Here is a 20,825-nt window from a genome sequence, read left to right as displayed (position 1 = left end):
GGACAGGGGAATAAGGAGGGCAGTTTAAAATTTTAATAGAATAATTTCAAAGCAGATCTACTTCATAAAGCATTTAGTAGCTCAATGGCACTCACTAGCCAAGATGTGAAATGTAGACACATGGCTTTTATTGTGTTTTCTTCATATACTGTTAAGAACTGTAAGTAGTCAGACAAGTCATTGAGCCCATTTGTCATCCAATTTAGAAATCCCCTCAATGTTACTGACTAATGGTTATCTAACTCTCGCTTGAACAGTTGGAGTGACAGGAAGTTCATTATTTCATAAACTTGGCTATTGCATTTGTCTAATCATCAGAACATTATTTTTTATATTGAATACAGGATCATCTCTCTGTAATTATTTTCTGTCTAAGGGTAAGCATACAGTCTCTTACTACTTATTTTTCAGAGATCTGTGTGCCTGCTTCCCACTCTGGAAAGAGAGGGCACATCCTTCTTTTCGTAGCCCTCATAAAACCAGGCATAGGTATGTGTCCTAGGTGTGGCTAGTCATATACTTTCCCTTTAAGTTTGTGGGTTTTTTGTTTTTGTTTTTTGTTTTGTTTGTAATATGTGTTTATTGGCTTCAGAGAGAAGAAGGGAGAGGGAAAGTGAGAGCGAAACATTCATGACAAAGAAACATCAATCAGCCTCCTCCTTCACGTCCCCCACTGGGGATTGAGCCTGCAACCTGGGCATGTGCCCTGACAGGGAATCAAACCAGCGACCTCCTGGTGCATGGGGTGATTCTCAACCACTGAGCTATACCAGCTGGGCCCTCTTTAGTTTTTTAATCTTGAGAGAATGTGGCATGAATAGGAGTGGTTAGAGGTCATTCAGCACAGAGGTCATGTGCCAACTATACATTTCAGTTATGAAACAGTGGCTATACTTTATGCTTCCAAATCAATTTGTGTTACCTTGGTTATCATTCATTTCAGAATGTGGTCCTTTAATCTCAATTGTAAGTACCCTCAATAGCCTTCAACAGTTTAATTATCTTAGAGTTTGTTTCTGTTGCTTGCAATTCTAATCTAACCAAAACACTACGTATGAATGAGTAGGTAGGTAGCTCTTTTTTTTTTCCTGAAGTGTCAATTTGGGACACTTTGGTTGCAATGGACAGAATCCACTTTAGCTTACTCAAAAAATGAGAGTTTTATTGGAAGAATACTCAAGATATTAAGAACAAAAATTAGACTGTCTGGGGGAAGTGGAACTGGGAAATGCAATGTCAGGAACTGTGATTATTCTTTTGAACTTTCAGGGGTCAAGCATTCTACTTCATATTTGTGTCTCTCTTGTGACTCCACTACTATTTTCTACATATATATTTCTTTGTTCTTGCTGGGTTTCTGTTTAACCATCTCATATCAACTGTTCATGACCTTTTAGCTTACTCTACAATTAAGTGACTAGTTCAAATAACTAAAAGAGAAAAAAATTCATCTTTGACCTACTGGCTGGGTTAGTTATTTACCCTTGGTCAAATCAGCTAGGGAAAAGCTAAGGGCAGGTTAATTGTATATCCCACTATATACAGTGCGTGTGGCAAGTCAAGGTAGAAGGTGAAGTTGGAGTACCTAGTAAATTGTCTGATTGATCCAGTATGCTCTTGATGGGTAAGTTATCCCAACATGGCCAGACACTTTGAAAAAGTGCAGCTGAATAATATTTCTCACCAAAGGATACCTGCTTATTTGTAAGTAGTCATCCCAACTCTAGTCAATAGTTGTTGCTCCTCAGAGGTTAATGGAAATCTAATCTCTTCTCAGTGGCTCTGTGCCACATTGCAGGATTTCTCAAAGTGATGTCTGTGGAAGTTTATTTCAAATGAAGATCAATTCCTGGGATTCACTCTGATCTACTGAGTCAGCATTCCTTGCAGGGGCAAGAGTGGAATGAACTGGCCAATCGCATTTTAAACAAATTCTTTAGGTGATTTTCAAGTACTTTAACATTTGAGAACTACTGAGCCAGACTATAAACCACTTGAGGACAGGGGATAATGTTTGTCATGTTCAAGATTATATCCCTGACACATTGCCTGGCACATAGAAGACAGTTGATAAATATTAAAGAATCAATAAGTTATCTCTTACATCAACAACATAATTCTGTTTATATACAAATGTATAACAACAATGATGCAGCTTAACTCACTATTACTGACTGAATCATAAACTCATGCTTATATTACAGCACCGAATTATTCTTTTTTACATTTTTTTGTTAATCCTCATCCGAGGATTTTTTCCCATGATTTTTGATAGAGTAGAAGGGAAGGAGGGGGAGAGAGAGAGAGAAAAACATCAATGTGAGAGAGACACATCGATTGGCTGCTTCCTGTATGACCCCAACCAGGGCCAGGGATTGAACCTGCAACCCAGGTACGTGCCCTTGACTGGGAATTGAACTCATGACCCTTAGGTCCCCAAGCCGATGCTATAACTGCTGAGCCAAACCAGCCAGGATAATACCAAATTATTTCTATCAATAACTAAGAATATTCAGTATCAAAAAATGAGCCCATTATTGTGATACTTTTAATAGCTGGAGCGCTCCTTTGCTTTTATGTTAGTCTTGCTTTCAGTCCATATTTCCAATTCTTCCCCAAATGGCATAGGAATGATTTTATGTCCTCAGAGTTCAATTTCAATTACTTTCCCATCAGACCATTTTGAGGTAGAAATATTTGTCCATATTTAGCCTTGCTGTTCATTTTCTTATTAGTTTCTTCTTCTCTTTTGGAGCTGCAGAGCACAAGAAATGATTATAGGAGGGGATGTGAGGTGGTGGTGGTCATGCAGCCTACTTGGAAGTAGTAACTCTAAGTGACTCCTGAAGCAAGTGGTAGGGCATAGGCTTTCGTTATACTCTTTATATTTTTTAAAAATTGTGTTGTTTTTACACTATTGTATAACAACTATAATAGTAGTTTTATGTTTTACAATTTGTATTGCTAATTTCATGAACTATTTGAAATTCTATAATACTTGGGACAGTTATGAGCTTTTTCTCCCTCACTGACACTGAGTCAAAATGATATGCTATTGGAGGAAGAGAGCTATGTTCCAGCTCTTCCTAACCCCCATCCATTTTCTCCCACTACCATTGAAAGATCTACCACCCTGGCCAGTGTGGCTCAGTTGGTTGGAGCACTGTCTCACACACTGAAGGGTTGTGTGTTCAATTCTTGGTCAAGGCACTTACCTAGGTTGCAGGTTTGATCTCCAGTTGGGGGCATGTAGGGGAGGCAATGAATTGAGGTTTCTCTCTCTCTCTTTTTCTTTCTCTCTCTCTCTCCCCCCCCCCCCCTTCCTCCCTCTCTATAAAATTAATGAGCATATCCTTGGGTGAGGATTAAAAAATAAAAAGACTGAAGGCAATCTTATCAACTGTTCTTTTTAAAAAAGAAAAGAAAAAGAAAGATCTACCAACTGGCAGATTCCTCTTGCTCCTATTCCCCTACCCCACACCACTCATAAGTTCTGGTGTTATCCTCTGAAAAAACTGAGATTAAATTAAGTTTAACCTATTTAAAAAAATATATATATTTTCTCATCACTTGTACAAATATATGTCACATTGAAAATATATCCAAATTCTACTTCTTTTTTCCTCCCCTGCTACCACCCTGTCCAGACAACATCTGCCATTGCCTGACTTACTGCAATAACCTCTTGATTTATCTCCATGCTTCCACTCCTACCACACCCCCAATAGCCTATTCTCAGCGCAACTCCCAGAATGATCCTTGAAAACATCCTTGAGACACTGTCACTCCTCTACCTTAGGTCCTCCACATGGCTCCCCAACACATCCAGGTACTTGGCAAGCTCTTTGTAGTCACCTAAACGCTACCTACTCTGACATATAGTGGGCACTCAATAAATTTTTGTTGAGTGAATGAATAAATTTAAAGAACCTTTAATTCTCCCTCTTTTCAAATTAGTTCCCTAGTTCTTCAAAAGTTGCTCCGAGGAAATGGCTTCCAGACTTTCATTCTGGTTATCCTTCTCTATGAGGCTTAGCTTTTTATCATCCTTCTTAAAATGTGGCACCAAGATGTGAACATAATGATCCAACTTTTGTATAACCAGTGAAGTTTACTCCATACATCTTCTATCAGTGCAGCCTAGGAATGCATCAGCTTTCTTGGCAGCGGTGTCATAACATTGGATCACATTCTGTTTGCAGTGAACGAAAATTCCCACATCTCACCCAAAAACTGATGTTAATTCAAATCTACTCATTCTTGCACTTGTGCAGTTGGTGTTTTGGAACTATGTAAAAACTGACCAAAAATTATCTTCTTTCATGGAATTTAATTCTTTTTGTTGAAAGAAATTTGCATCAATGCCTGTAATTGCTCAGTTTTGCTACTATGGCAACACTGTTAGTTACTATTTTTTCAGGCATTCCATTTCCCATCATCAGATTGTCCCCCTTGTCTTCCAACTGGTGTGCAACACAAAAGTGTTTTTTTATTCTGTTGAGATTTCTCCTGATATGACTAATTGTAGAAAGACACATTAAATAGGATTCAGAAGACCCTAGTACTGTTCCATTTACTAGCTCTGTAATCTTGGAGAAGTAACTGAAGCTCCATGCCTCAATTTTATCACCTATATAAAATAAGAATGATGATAACTTGCACCTGCCATTTAGTAGGGTTATTTTAAAGTTCAGTGAGATCACGGAAGTATTAAATCAACAAAGTATTGATATAAAACCAGAAAAACGGCCAGAGACCTAAATAGAGTTCCAATCAGACTAGATTCTCTTATCCTGATCTGGAAGTTAGGATGCCTGGGCTCTAAGCCTAATTTTCTCACAAACTAGTTGAGACACTTTTGAAAAATAATATAACCCTATAAGCTTCATTTTCTTAACCCAAAAAACAATAGGCCCTGCCAGTGTGGCTCAGCAGATTGAGCATCATCCCATGGACTGAGAGGTTCTGGTTCGATTCCCAGTTGAGACATGCCTAGTTTTGGGGCTTGATCCCTACTAGAGGGTGTGCAGGAGGCAGCTGGCACACTGATGTTTTTATCCCTTTCTCTCTCCCTCTCTCACTAAAAAGTCAATAAAAACATATTTAAAAAAAAACAAAAAACAAAAAACAATAGGATTTGCCTACATACATTCTAAGATCCCTTTCAGCTTTTTCAATTTTTAAAAATTTGTCATGCTGGCCCACACTCAAGAGTAACACATCTTATTTGCACATTTGTCATCATCAAGGTACATGTCTGGTGTTTTTTATGATACTCATACTGCATTTCAAATAAGAGCAGAGGTGCAGTGCCTGTAAATGCCAAAGGCCTTTAAATGAGTCCTAAAACACCAAATGGAAATCAACATGTTTCAGTTCAAGTAACTAAAGAGCCACTTGAGCTAACATAGAAAAAAATTTCTACTTCCTGAATATTAGTTTCATAACTCAGAACCCTACCCAAGCACATGGGTATTAGAGACTTTAACAATAATGCATCTTGCTTAAAGAAAAATAGTTAATCTTTTTTATATGAGGTTTAAAAGATGCAGACGTTAGCAGTCTGTTATTTCTTCTCTCCATTAGAAAAAATGCACCACTTGTAAAAAAATAAAAAAATAAAAAATAAATAAATAAATAAATAAATAAATAAATAAATAAATAAATAAAAGCAAGCCCTGGCCGGTTTGGTTCAGCGGTTAGAGCGTCGGCCTGCGGTCCGGAGAGACCCGGGTTCGGTTCCCGCTAAGGGCACGTACCTCGGTTGCAGTTTGTCCCCGGCCCTGGTCGGTCGTGTGGGTGGCAGCCACTCGATGTGTCCCTTTCACGTCGATGTTTTTCTCTCTCTCTCTGTTCCTCTCTCTCCCTCCCACTCTACCTGAACAAAAAAATGGAAAAATGTCCTCGGGTGAGGATAAAAAAAAAAAAAAGAAAAATAAAAAAAATAAAAAAAATAAAAAATGCACCACTTGAACTTTTATATAAAATTATCAAAATGCTAAGAAGAGAACCTAAGCTAATATGCAAAATAGAAAAGAATGACAGAAATTCCAATTTTTTAAAATTGAAAACATAATATTTAAGGCAATTAAAATTAATATTATATTACTATAATTCCACTACTGTAATGCAACTTTAGAAAATGTGTTACTTTTAATATATAGATATATATTTAAGTTCCTTAACTTTTTGGAAATAATTAGCCTTAGGCCTTCATGAGAAGCGTCCTTATCCACGGGGAGAGTGTATGATTGAGGGGAATCTTTAGAAATTTGGTTTAGCGGCTTCCAAGACATCCCTTTCTTGGTTTTCCTCCATCTCACCACCAGCTTATTTTCAGTCTCCTTCACAGGTTCCTTGTTATCTTCTCTATCCCTAAATATTGGAGTATTTCAAGGCTCATTTCTCATCTTTTCTCCTTTCTAGCCTGCTAATCTCCCTGGCTTTCACTTTTATCTGCTGCTGATACTCGCACTTAGAATTTTAACCCTGCTTTGAAATCCAGATTCGTGTATACATCTGCTTACCAGTCTCCTTTACTAAGAAGTATCAAACATAACATATCCAAATGAATTTCTTGATTCTCCCCAAAACTTACTGCTATATGTCAGTAAATAGCCACTCCTTTCTTCTGGATACTCAGCCCCCAAACCTTGGAGTCAGTTTTGATTTCTCTCTCTCATATCCAATGTCTAATTTGTAACCAAATCCTACTTAACTTTACCTTTAAAATATATTCAGAATCCAAATGCTTCTCACTTCCTCCCACTAGCACTCTGTTCCAAACGATAATCTTTTTCACCTAACTTTTGCAGTAGCCTCCTACTTGTCTCTTTCCTTTCCCAGTTCTCCTCCTAAAGTCTATTCTCAACACAACAGATTTAAAAAGTAAGTTAGATCACGTTGCTCTGCTCTTCAAAACCTTATAATGGCTTCCCATCTCACTCAGCGTGAGATGCATGGCTTTACCATAGCCCAAAGGCCCGCCAAGATCTGTACTCCTCCACCACTGACCAGACCTCATCTCACCTGGCTCATGCCCCATCCCTGCTCCCTACACCAGCTACACTGGCCTCCTTTCTGTTCCAAGCATGATCCCAAATTGCTCATTCCCACTCCTGGTTTTTGCACTTGCCATTCCCTTCTCCCTGGCTTACTTATTCCCTTCCTTCAGATGCCTGCTCAAATGTCACTTTATCAAAAAGGTCTTCCTAACCACCTATATAAAACAGTATCATCTACGTGTCACCTTTACTCTTTATCCCATTTACCTTGATTTGTCTTTCTTCTTAGCTCCTATCACTAACTGACATATTGTGTTACTTGTTTAATGTCTATCTTCTCTTCTAAGCTCAATGTAAGGTCTATGATGTCTATTTTGTTCATTGTAGTATCAGCATAACCTAGAACAATGTTTGGACCACAGTGAGCATTCAATAAATATTTGATGAACAAATGAACGAACAAATCAGGTAGTCTTAATCAGAGACTTGACAAAATATAGATGAGCAACTAAAAAGTAAACATTTCATTTATTGATTGGATACAGTGAAAATGATTGAACTAGAGTTATATATATGTCTGACTCTCATAAATAAAATATTGAATAAAATGTAAGTTACAGAATAATTAACATATATCAAATTTTAAAATAACTAAAACATGTTTTATATATATTGTGTGTCTGTCTATCTATCTATCTATCTATCTATCTATCTATCTATCTACTATCTATCTATCTATCTATCTGGAGAGAGAGACAGAGAGAGACAGAGACAGACATAGAGGAATGAAATGATAAATATCAAATTCAGACAACAAAATGGTAGTTATATGAGGGGGGTAGTATTGGCACAGGTGTTTATGATATAACTAACTTTTTGTATGTTATAAAAATTAGTTATGACTATTTATTCATATTAGCAGACTTTACTGAAGAATTCTTGGGGGATTGTCAAAGGAGAGAATTTTTATATCTTACATATAATACAACCAAATAAAATTCCCATTACACACCACTGTTTTCCTTCAAAAATCTTCTGTACTACCAGGCATTATATTTTGGAAAATTTCAAACATGTAAAAAATGTAGAAAGATTAGTACAACATATTAAACCACCTTTTACTGGGATTGATGCTCCTTGTCAAGATGGAACAACAGGGATTAGATTTTCCTCTAACCTGAAACAACTGAAAAGAAACTGAAACAACAGTGTCATGATAATGGACATCAGGCAATGAAGGACAGTGATTATCCAAGAAAAGGGGACCAAATGAGGTGAGCCTAAGACAGTCCCAGCTCTGTTTGGAGAGCAGTTTCAGGCCTGTAGCAGGGAGGGGAACCCAAGGACCATTGCTGTTCATCTAGACCTGTTCTTCAGAGGCCAAATGAATAATAAAAGCACACACCATTCAGATACATCTCTTATGTGAATGGCCAGATCATGTTCTCACAGAGAGACAAGGTGCAGAGGTCAGGAGCAAATTTACAATCTCATCGAAAACAAATGTCTCTCTCTCCCTGCTATCTTCTCTGTCCATTCTTTAGCTTTTGGGAAGAACAGCCAGGAAACATCAAAGGATACATTAACCAAAGTCTGAAAATGTAAAACACAAACCTGACGATGCCTTTTGCATATGAACTTCTCTCAATTCAAATAAAAGGGCATTTAAAGAAAGGATTGCATTGAAAAGACAGAATAATCATAAACTGAGGGGTTTGGATGTCTTTATTTACAGTATTGTTTATATATTGTTTATATAAATCTAATCCCTGTTGTTCCATCTTGACAAGGAGCATCAATCCCAGTAAAAGGTGGTTTAATATGTTGTACTAATCTTTCTACATTTTTTACATGTTTAGCATTGGTATTAAAATGCCTTTTGCTGCTTAAGGAAACCAAATTTCTAGAGCAGCCTGGGCTAGGAGCCTCTTTGCAGGTATATTCCTTAAACTTCATGCTCCATTTAGACAAGCATTTGTCTCCTATTTTTAGTTAATCCCACAGGAGTCCTATCCGTAACATATTTCTTGTTTGTATGTCACCATAAATTCTTCTTAATGCTATTTTGTGACATGTGGTATCACTTTACTATTCATTCAACACATTCAACAATAAGCAAGGAGCTGAGAGAGATACAAATTTCAACAAGATACAGACTCTTATCTCAAGGAACATAGAGTATAGAGGGAGAACTAAAGCAAGTGCATAAGTAACTATAATAAAAAGAACAGTAAGTACTATAAGAAAGGACTTTTAGAAAGTTTTGGATTTGTAAGGGATCTTAATGATCAAGTATTCTTACATCCTCATTTTAGAGATGAAGAAACTAAAAGAAAAAAGGTTGAATGACTCATTCTGTGCAGTACATTCTACCCACGTGAAGCATCATGATGGGCTGGAAAGAACATTGAACTTAGAGTCAGATAACCTAGGAGTTGTTTTGGATTTGAGCCCTAAATAGCTCTCACAAAGGACAGATGATCGACCTTCTAGAGCCTTAGTTTTCTTATCCACAGAACTGGGATAACAATGACTGACTGTTGGGGTTGGTGAAAGATTAAGTGAGAAAAAGAAAAGGTTTTATAGACTACGAGGCAACAGTAAAATATTGCTACAATTAATTAATTGCATAACTGGGACTAGAACTCAAACCTTCTAACTTAGAGATCCTTGTCCATCATGTATGAATGTGAACTGGTTTCCATCACATGTGATTTAGCAATTTGTCTTCTTGCATAGAGTAGAATATAATTATCAACCATATGTATGTTATTTACTTGAATCATATAACTATTCTCCACCTGATTGAGTTATATACAGAAAAATAAAACAGATGCTCTTGCTGTGAAACTTTTTGGCTAGCTCTCATGGTAACATAGGACAAGAATATTGTCCAATATTTCTCAATACCATGTTGTATTTTCAGTCTGTTTATTCTGGCTTCTGTTTTAGAAGTAGTGTTAGTGTTGAATAAAAGTTGAGCAATTAAAAAGAAAAATAAACATCAGGAATCTTGTAGATCAAAACTAGTGAATAAATGAATACATCGTTGAGGCACGTTAAGAAAAGTTAAATGATAACATCATTGTAATATTGTGTTACTTTTTTTTTTTTTGTATCTCCTAACTCATATCTATTTTTCTTCATCACTTTTACTTATTCCAACAGTTTCCTACTGGTCTCCCTGCAAATCATGTCTTTCTTCAGTGTTACTTTTTTGATCTGCTAAAAAGTCAAGTGATAAAATCAGTGTTATATTTATGAGTTTTCTTTCTAGTTGCTGCATATAGCAACAAAAATAAGAAATAAAATAACTGCAAATGATTTCATCTCCTTCCTCTAATTATTTCAACAAATGTTTATTGAACTTCTAGGCATTATATGGCTGAAGTGGAGAATAATAAAAGCAAAGGACCTCTCAAAGGTCCAGCTCAAAGGGTAAAACAATAAAAAATTAAATAAATAATATACTTAAAAAAACAAATGCATAAAACTAATCATTAACAATTAATAATTATATAAATAACTATAGTTTGGAAAGGCACTAAGAGAAGGAAATGAATAGGATAGTGTTGTCTTTAAGTCATAAAATGAAGCAAATGATAGGCTTTCTCAATTACAAAAATGATGACCTATGGAGATCATTAGATTTTCAAGGGGGAAAACCATAAAACTTTACAAAAAACTAAGGAAATGAATAGCCCTTACTGTTGAAGAAAATTGTATTGTGTCTGGTCTACTTTGTAGCTTCTCTCTAGAATGAAGGCAGAGAGGCTTCTGAAAAAGAGCATTGAGAGAAACTCACTTTTCTTCTTTTTGTAAGTTAAGCATAAAGACAAAATGAAAAGGGAGAAGCTGGAGTCAGACAGAAAAATTATCAATCTAGTCTGACCATTTCCTTTTTTGTCTTGCTAGGCTTCCCTCAGCAGAGGACTAATGGGTAAGAGATCTTTCTTTTTTTACAGCTGCATAGTATTCCATTGTGTAGATGTACCACAGCTTTTTCATCCACTCATCTACTGTTGGGCACTTGGACTGTTTCCAGATCTTAGCTATTGTAAATAGCGCTGCTATGAACATAGGAGTGCATATATTCTTTCTGATTGGTGTTTCAGGCTTCTTAGGATATAGAAGTGAGATCACTGGGTCAAATGGCAGCCATTCTGACAGGTGTGAGGTGATACCTCACAGTCATTTTAGTTTGCATTTCTCCAGTAATTAGTGACAGGGACCTGGAGAGTATTATGCTAAGAGAAATAAGCCAGCCAGAGAAAAACAAACATCACATGATATCACTTATTTGTGGGATATAATGAACAAAATTAAATTGAGAACAAAATAGATGCAGGGACATGGAAGTAGGGAAAAGACTGACAAACCTCAGAGGTAAGGGGTGGTGGTGGTGGTGGTGCATAAAGAGAGAAATCAAAGAACTTATATGCATATATACATAGCCAATGACACAGACACTAGTGTGGTGAAGTGGGGGGTGCGGGGAGGAGGGGTCAATGGGGGGGAGAACAGGAGGGTCATCTGTATTACTTTCAATAAAGAAAAAGACAAGAAAAAGAAAACTAATGTTGTGAGCTTCAAGGTACACTTTATTCCAATTATTACTGCCCGGTGTCAGGATCCTGGGAAGAGGAGGTCAAGGTGTGGTTTAGCGAGAGGCAGCTCCCGGGAAAGGCGCTTGGAAGGGGAGGGCAGAGGAGAGCGGTGAAAGCAGAGGGGAAGGAGGGGGAGAGTGCGCCGGCAGCCAAGGTGAGAGGGCAGAAAACCTGTCCACCGCGGAGCCCCACGGCGCTCAGGTGGTCCTTTCCCGCTCAGGTGAGCTCCTCCCGCGCCTCCCATTGGCCCAGGCTCCGTGGCGCTGGGAGGGCGACGCAGCCCGGTCTAGTTCAGGGTCTAGGGCGGCGCGTCACTTCCGGTAGCGCGGAGCTTGTAAAACACCCTGGAGAGAAAATGGCGGCGGCGGCAGCGGCTTCGGCGCCTCAGCAGCTCTCGGACGAGGAGCTTTTCTCTCAGCTTCGCCGTTACGGCCTGTCTCCTGGCCCAGTGACGGAGAGCACCCGCCCGGTCTACCTCAAGAAGCTGAAGAAGCTTCGCGAGGAAGAGCAGCAGCAGCACCGGTCTGGGGGCCGCGGCAACAAGACGCGGAACAGTAATAACAATAACACGGCAGCCGCCGCGGGACCGGCTTCGGCGGCCGTTGGGATGGGGGTCCGGCCCGTCTCGGGAGACCTCCCCCACTTTCGGACTCCTGGGGGCCTGGGCCGAATCTCGGCCTCCGGCCCGGAGAGCCCCCTGGGAGGGCCCGGGGGCGCCCCGGCCGCCCCCACGGCGGGCAGCAAAGTGCTGCTGGGCTTCAGCTCGGACGAGTCGGACGTGGAGGCCAGTCCGCGGGACCAGGCCGGCGGCGGCGGCGGCGGCAGGAAGGACCGGGCTGCGCTCCAGTACCGCGGGCTCAAACCGCCGTCGGCGCCCCTGGCCGCCAGCGAGGTGACTAACAGCGCCCCGGCCGAGCGGAGGAAGCCCCACTCGTGGTGGGGGGCCAGGAGGCCGGCGGCCGCCGAGCCGCAGACCCCGTCGGGGAGAGACGCGGCCGCGGAGGGCGAGGGCGAGGAGGGAGAAGCCCGGGAGGACAGGGACCCGGAGGCCGACGAGCCGCTGTGGTCGAGCCGGACCATGAATGGCAGCCGGCTTCTGTCCTACAGCTGCCGGGACAACTACTCGGACTCGGAGGAAGAGGGGGACGTCGACGCGGCCCCCGGCCGACAGGCACCGAAGGACGACTCCCTCTCCCGGCATCGGCCCCGACGGAGCCATGCTAAGCCTCTCCCGCCGCCGGCTGCGAGAGCGGCGGGCGGCCGGCCGGAGCCCTCGGTTCAGGGCGGGGGAGGACTCTCGATGAATGACAGGGCGGCGGCCGCGGGGAGTCTAGACAGGAGTCGAAACCTCGAGGAGTCGGCGGCGGCGGCGGCGGAGCGGGGAGCAGGGTGTGATGCCCTGGACTCCAGCCCGGTTCCTCGATACCGCGTTAACGCCAAGAAGCTGGCCCCTCTCCTGCCCCCGCCCCTGACGGACATGGACGCAACCTTGGAGTCGTCCACGGGCTCTCTTCTGAAAACCAACAACCACGTCGGCGGCGGGGCCTTCAGTGTGGACTCCCCCAGGATTTTTTCCAACAGCCTCCCTCCCAGTGCGGCGGTGGCCGCCCCCGGTTCACTCAGGATCAATCACTCCAATCACACGGGCTCCAATCACACCTACCTGAAAAACACCTACACCAAACCGAAGCTTTCCGAACCCGAGGAAGAACTTCTCCAGCAATTTAAACGGGAGGAGGTGTCCCCCACCGGGGGTTTCAGTGCCCACTACTTGTCGATGTTTCTCTTAACTGCTGCCTGCTTGTTTTTCCTAATATTGGGACTGACTTACCTAGGAATGAGAGGGACGGGCGCGTCCGAGGATGGAGGACTCAGCAGTAAGTATCCAACCCCGTGGGTAAGGTAACAAAGGGAGTGTTGCTAGTGATCTGCCCTTACCGTCCTGGGCTTGTACATGCGCTGACTTCTGTGTGCAAGGACACGGTTTAATAGTGAAGGCAACAGATTGGGTGCATTTGTGTCCTCCTCCTTTAAGGAAGAACATTATTACCGTTATCAGAATGATAATCCCATGGCTGATTTAAAAATTTTTGTGTATGATATATTCGGAAATCCAAAACATCATATTAAAGAACAAAACATTACAAGCCTGTTAGTAAAATGCATTTATTTAAATTTTCTTTAGTATTAAATGACTATATGTACACATACCAATTCCTCAACAGTTTTGAAGCATTTTGATTGTTACAGGACATCGAGTTGATTCTGAAAGGCAACGTAAGATCTCTTGAAATTTCGGTTTAATGTTTTGTAGTATTAAGTATGTGTGTAGATAGTTCTGTAATTTTTAAACAGTGAATGAATATAGAAAGTAGGAATGCACACCTCTAAATTGGTTTCTCAGCCCAAAGCATCTCTCTTCTTACCAGTGAAAAAAGTAGTGGTAGGTCTTGTAGGAATTTGCAGTCAGATTTATCTGGATTGGTTTCCGGGCCCTGCCATTTACTCGTTAACTGCCTGAAGGGAGCTGTGTATATTCATTCATTGAGCTAGTATCGTCTATGCGGAACACTTCTGATACAACAGTGAAAAGTAAAAGTATTCCTGTCGTTCAACACAAGAAGATGAATGCAGATCATTTTGAGTTTATGAAGGAAGTAAGGATCCAGTAGTTGGTGTATGCTACTTTAGAGTTGGTAAGAGTAAGTACTGCTTGAGGTGAGACCTGAAGCAGTAGAAGGAGACAGCATTGCAGGGAGATAGAGCATTCTGGGCAGAGATTGTAAGAGGAAAGGCTTTGAGTTGAGCAAGAATCTTCCTGTAGGTTAGAGTGGTTAGAGCTCTGAGCCAGGGGGAGTGAGCAAGAGTTTGAGCTTCCCTTTTCTAATTTGTGAAATGATACTAATAGTGATTAGAATGATGCCTTTGAAGTTTAAAAGAAAGTAAATTTAGTGCATGATAGATTGCTGAATATATAATTTCTCAATGTTAGCCCTCTTTCCTCACTCCCCCTGAAACTCCCTACCCATTTCACCCAACGTGAATTCACTGTATCATGATTTGTATTTCTAAAATTGGCTTAGTATTGTTATTAGATTTATTTCAAAATAGTAAACAATGCAGTTAGATTTAGAAGAAGAGTAGGAGTGAAAACAGTGTAAGCTTGGATTTAGATAGTTAATTCTAAGATAGTTAAATAATAGGTTATTACTATTACTATATTGCCTAAATTGGGGGGTTAGAAGAGGACTGAAATACAGCATTCACTTTAATTGGTACCCTGGGAGCAAGTGTGATCTATTCTGTCCTGCTCCAGATACTTGGCAGAAAAAAGAATTAAGGTCACCCCAGGAGTTAAATTAGTCAAGTTCACATAAGTTAAATGACATTACCTATCAGCAGTACTTATCTGCATCTGTTTGTTTCTCTGACAACACCAACTCTGTGACCTGGACCTCTTGTAAGGTCTAGGTGCTTTACACATATTAACTCATGGAATCCTAACAACTCACAGAGGCAGATGGAGTTTATCCTCGTTTTATCTATCGATGAGGACAGTGAGACTTAAGGAGGTTAAGATATGTACTGACAGTTGAACAGCTAGTGAATAAAGGACTAAGATTTTGTTTCAGGTTTTTTCAACTATAAAACATATATATATATATATATGCATATATATTTTTTAATCCTCTGGATACCTTTCTTCATTTTTATCTTTAGATAGAGTGGGAGGAGGGAGAGAGAGAGACACACACACATTGATGTGAGAGAGATACATCAATTGGTTGCCTCCTTCATGACCCTGACCAGGGCCGGGGACCGAACCCTTGACTGGAGTCGAACCCACGACTCTTTGGTCTGCAGGTCGATGCTCTACCACAGAGCCAAAGCAGCCAGGGCAAAGCCCATAATCTTAACACCACTTTGGGTATTGTTTGTAGAGAACTTTCTAAATAAGAGGGTACTTTTATTTTATTAGGGTTAAGAAAACAATTGAATAATTGGTAGGATTTCAAACAGAATTGCTGGTGAGCACAATTCTCAATTAAGATGATTGTCATCTTTCTCACTGTTAATAAAAATGACTAACATTTTCTTAGGTACCAAAATTTCAGATGGAATAGAAAGGGATAGGACTGCTAGAGTTTGGTACTCTCTTCACCTTCACCAATGTGGAAGGAAGGAAATTATAAGGTGCTTTGCATTTTAATACATAGCAAACATGAGGTAGCTTGAGGGATGGAAAGAACAGTGGTTGAGAAATTGAGGATCTGGGCATAAGAACTTGTCAAAATGACCTTAGTTAAGTTCTTTAACCTTTGAGCTTCATTCTTATGTATTAAATGGGAGTAATAACTTCTACTGTCTATGAGGTTGTTGTGAGGATCAAATGAGATTAGTTTGTTAAACAAACATAAATTGGTACTATTCAAAAGTTTAAGTTAAACTTATATTCCTAGTAAATCTACATTATGTAAAGAGAAATACTTAAGTCATTTCTGTAAATGATATTTAGTGTATTTCTTACCTGTTCAGCATTTAGTTTTTATTAAATTTCACTAAATGTACATTTTAGATATTGATACAGAAATTTGAATCAAAGTGTAATGAATCTTTAAATGTATTATATACTTATTGTTTATCCTGGTTGAAAGACATGCCTGCTAGTTCAGTTAGTCTGCATACCTAACGGTGAATAATTTCCACTCCCTATATTTATGTATTCTGATCCTTTGTCATATTATAATGGTTAACTGATGCTTAACCATAGGGTTCATTGGTCAAATAGTGTGCTTAAGGGAATAGTTTTACTTTGAGTAATTATTCACCAGAAGATTGTAGGTTATACGTAAGAGTAAGCTTTAGTAAGCTTTTATTAGTTATTTAAATTATGTGTAACATGTAATAGATTAGCCTTTTAAGTAGTTCTTAATCATTTGGTCTTTGAAAAATTTTCATCAATGACTAGTTTTATTAATTACATTACTATGAGTCTCTGCTTCCTCATCTGTAAAACTATGGGGTTGGATTAGATGATCTCTAAGCTCTTTCCAGTTCTAAAGTTTAAGATTCTAACTTGGAACTGCCCTACCAAAACAACTTAAGGAACAGTCTATAGGCAGATCATGACAACTTGTCAAAAGAAAATAGGCAGAATAGATTGACTGTCTTAGGTTCATATGATCATTTAGATACTGGTTTGCAAAGACATGGTTTTTGTAGAAAATGTGGATAGAGATCTATGAAGCAAAAAAAAAAAAGAAGCGAATGGGTATTGTATAGTCTCATAATCACCTCGTATATAAGTTCAAATAATAATCGTTTTAGAACTTCCTTAATGTTTTCATGTAATACATACATTTATATATATGTGTGTGTGTACATTTTCATTCAACAACAGAATGCCTACTATGTGCCAGGCAGTATTTTAAGCAGCAGAGCTATGTGGTGAACAAGACAGATAAAATCTCTCTTCTCAAGGAGTTTACATTATTGGAGGGGTGGGAAGAGATGGACAAATAAATAAGAATTTGAACCCTGGGCAGTTTTGCTCAGCGGTTAGAGCATCGGCCTGCAGTGCAGAGAGACCCCGGTTCGGTTCCTGCTAAGGGCGCGTACCTCGGTTGCAGTTTGTCCCTGGCCCTGGTTGGCCGTGCCAGTGGCAGACACTCGATGTGTCCCTTTCACGTCGATGTTGCTCTCTCTCTCTCTTCCTCTCTCTCCCTCCCACTCTATCTGAACAAAAAAATGGAAAAATGTCCTCGGGTGAGGATTGAAAAAAAAAAAGAATTTGAGGTAGTGCCTTGGCCAGTGTGATTCAATTGGTTGAACGCAGTCTCATGCATCCAGAGGTCCCAGGTTCAATTCCTAGTTGAGGTACATGCCGAGTTTCAGGCTTGATCCCCAGTAGGGGGCATGCAGGAGGCAGCCAATCAATGTTTCTCTCTCCCTCTTTCTCTAAAATCAATAAAAACATTTTTAAAAAAAGATTTCATGCCCTGGCCGGTTTGGATCAGCGGTTAAAGCATCGGCCTGCGGTACAGAGAGACCCGGGTTCGGTTCCCACTAAGGGCATGTACCTCGGTTGCAGTTTGTCCCCGGCCCTGGTTGGTCGTGCGGGTGGCAGCCACTCGATGTGTCCCTTCACGTCGATGTTTCTCTCTCTCTCTCTTCCTCTCTCTCCCTCCCGCTCTATCTGAACAAAAAATGGAAAAATGTCCTCGGGTGAGGATAAAAAAAAAAGATTTCAGGTAGTGATAGTTGCTAACACAAAATAATGATGGTAACTTTGGGGGCTCGGGTTGAGGGGAATACAATATTACAAACAGTTGGGGCAGACCTTTCTAAAGAGAATTGCAATTTGAATGACTTGAAGGAACTCGAGCCATTCACAGGGAGAAGAGAATTTTAGGCAGAAGTAACAGCAAGATAAAGACCCCAAGGCAAACACAAATTTGGCATGTTGAAGCATCAGAATACAATGGCCAGTGTGGTTGTTGCATGGCATATGATGAAGTCAGAAGTAGGCAGGGGCTGGGTCATAAAGGACCTAAGACCTTGAAGGCCATAGAAAGGAGTCTGAATTTTATTATAAGTGACATTTTACTATACATATTCTGCAACTTTTTTCACTTATCATGGTTAACTTGCCATATATTAAGTACAAAAACATAATTTAAAAATCTCACTCTCCACTCGCCCCTCTCTTATCCTATAAAACTGCTAAAATCTGTACCATCCTGAAAATGTTCTTCAGCACTCTGTTCTCCTCTAGCTGTTACTCTCTTCTCAGCCAGAGTTAATATCTCTTTCCTCCTCTGCCATTCACTCAACCCCTAACTAGTTTAACTTTCTTTACCATCCATTGTTCTCTGCTTTGAGTCACCAATTACTCAATTGCCTAATCCAAGAAGGGCTTAACATTCTTAACTTCATCTCTTTGATACCTTTAATACATTGGGAACTCCCCTTCTTCATGAAACTATCTTCAAACTTCTGAATCACCACTCCTTCCTGGTTTTCATTTACTCCTCTCTGCCTGTGTTTTAAATATCGTGGCCTCTGGAATACTTATTTTTGGCTCTCTTCTTTTGTACAGTTTCCCTAGGCAGTTTTTTATATAATCTCACCTGATTTATACCTCCCAATTTTTTATTTTCTCATTAGATTTTTCTCTCCTGAGTTCTAGACTTATTTGTTTGTTAGACAACGACTTTTGGATTTATTAGAAGTACCAAAACCATCTGTACTCATTAGCTTTCCTTACTTTCACCTTGTTTCTCCCCTTTTGTTTGCTGTTTTGGTTAATGGCACTTTCATCCACCCTGAGCTCAAACTAGAAACTTTGATTTGCCTGGATTTTTTCTTTTCCTTCATCTTACTACCAAACCTCAAACCTCAATCTAATTGGTTACCAAGCCCTGCAGTTCTACCTTCTATGTATTTTTCAAATCAATCTATTTCTCTCTGTCACCACTGCTCTAGGTTAATCTTTTGCCTGAACTGTTTCAGTAGCCTTCGAACAGGTGTTCTGCTTCTAGGCTGTAGCTCTTCCAGTCCATTTTTCTGTGCCAGAGTAGTATTTCTAAAACATAACTGCAGTAATTCACGCTCTTGCTTAAAATTACTCAATGGCTTTCCATTACTTATTGGATAAAATATAAACTCGCTTGGCTAAACTGTTCATGATCTGACTATGCCTGCTTTTTCTAGCTTCATTTCCTGCTAGTCCCTCTTATCATACTTTACTGTCTGGGAAACGAACTTTCTGAAACACTTTGGTGTTCACTGACTACATCATGAAATTTTGTGCTTTTATGCCTTTGCACATGTTACTCCCGTTTTTCGGAAGATTATTTCTTCCTCTCTATTAACTATTTATTCTTTATTTTTTTTTTTTTATTATTATTTTTTTTTCATCCTCACCCGAGGACATTTTTCCATTTTTTGTTCAGGTAGAGTGGGGGGGGGAGGAGAGAGAGGAACAGAGAGAGAGAGAAACATCGATGTGAAAGGGACACATCGAGTGGCTGCCACCCGCACAACATACCAGGGCCGGGGACAAACTGCAACCGAGGTACGTGCCCTTAGCGGGAACAGAACCCGGGTCTCTCAGGACCGCAGGCCGACGCTCTAACCGCTGAGCCAAACCGGCCAGGGCTAACTATTTATTCTTTAAAAAGTGTTACCCATGGATGACTTCTCTCCCTGTTCTCTGTACCCTAGAATTTGTCCCATGATTCTCTGCTTAAATAAGATTTTGTGCATCATTCATAGCATTTATTACATAGTGGATTTATTACATATATAGCACAGTGTATTATAATTGTAAATGCCTTCTGTGTCCTTTAGGTAATATTTTCTATAAGAAGAATTGAATACACTGGTAAAGGGCACAGACTTTTCACTAATTTCTGAGTTTGAATTTAATTTCTCTCATACCTGCTCTGTGACTTTACTAGATTCTCAGTTGCCTCATATTAAAAATAAAGATGATAATAACAGTCTCAACGTGACTTTAAGCATTATGTGAGATAATGTAGGTAAAGTTTTGGTGTTGTTGCCTGACATATAGAAATCACTTAGTAGATGGAAGTCACATGTATTCTTGGCACAAATTTATTCCTCAGTAAGTAAGTGTTGAACAAATGATCACCTGTCAGGTACCCAATATACATGCATTGATTAACTCATTATCTAACTCAGTACTTGGTTAACTACTCAGTATCTAACTTAATACTCAGTGGGAAGGATACAAAAGAAATCTCATTCCTACAGAAGCCTCCACTTCACTGATAATAGTCACAGGAAATGGTTAAAAAACATACAAGGTATTATGTGGTAAATGCTATACTTTTATAAATGGGGAGAATTCACTGTGAGTTGGATCATTCTCAGATGATCAAAACCCTGATTCCAAATTTGGACTTTATTCTGAATGTTGAGCAGTGGGACTCCATGGAGGTTTTAAAGTTGAGGACTGGCATGATCAAATTGACTTTTTTTTTTTTTTTAAGAAAGAGAAACAGGTGATGGTATAGGTAATGGAGTGACAGGATTGGAGAGAAGGAATGGGGTGATAGGCACTGAGGCAGATGAAAACCTGAAGGAGGTTGATAACTGCCAGGATGGGATAGGGTCTGTAATTGAGAGAATCCATTTGAAGAAAAAAATATGCTTGGTGACTGTTTGGATACAGAGAATAAAGGAGAGG

The 20,825-nt window shown here is 39.9% G+C and overlaps 1 protein-coding gene across 7 annotated transcripts in view; it reads left to right on the top strand.

Moving 5' to 3' along the window:
- The first annotated feature begins 11,951 nt into the window (after positions 1-11,951).
- Positions 11,952-20,825, top strand: part of LEMD3 (LEM domain containing 3) — a 97,906-nt gene continuing 89,032 nt past the window's right edge. For all 7 annotated transcript variants that reach the window (XM_036250612.1, XM_036250634.1, XM_036250617.1 and 4 more), the window contains exon 1: positions 11,952-13,488. In XM_036250612.1, coding sequence (XP_036106505.1) covers positions 11,967-13,488 — 1,522 coding nt within the window. In that variant the 5' untranslated portion in view covers positions 11,952-11,966. The remainder of the gene's footprint in view (positions 13,489-20,825) is intronic.

Source organism: Molossus molossus, unplaced genomic scaffold (assembly GCF_014108415.1).
Source record: "Molossus molossus isolate mMolMol1 unplaced genomic scaffold, mMolMol1.p scaffold_m16_p_10, whole genome shotgun sequence".
Classification (NCBI taxonomy): Eukaryota; Metazoa; Chordata; class Mammalia; order Chiroptera; family Molossidae; genus Molossus; species Molossus molossus.
This window is presented reverse-complemented; position numbering and strand designations above follow the sequence as displayed.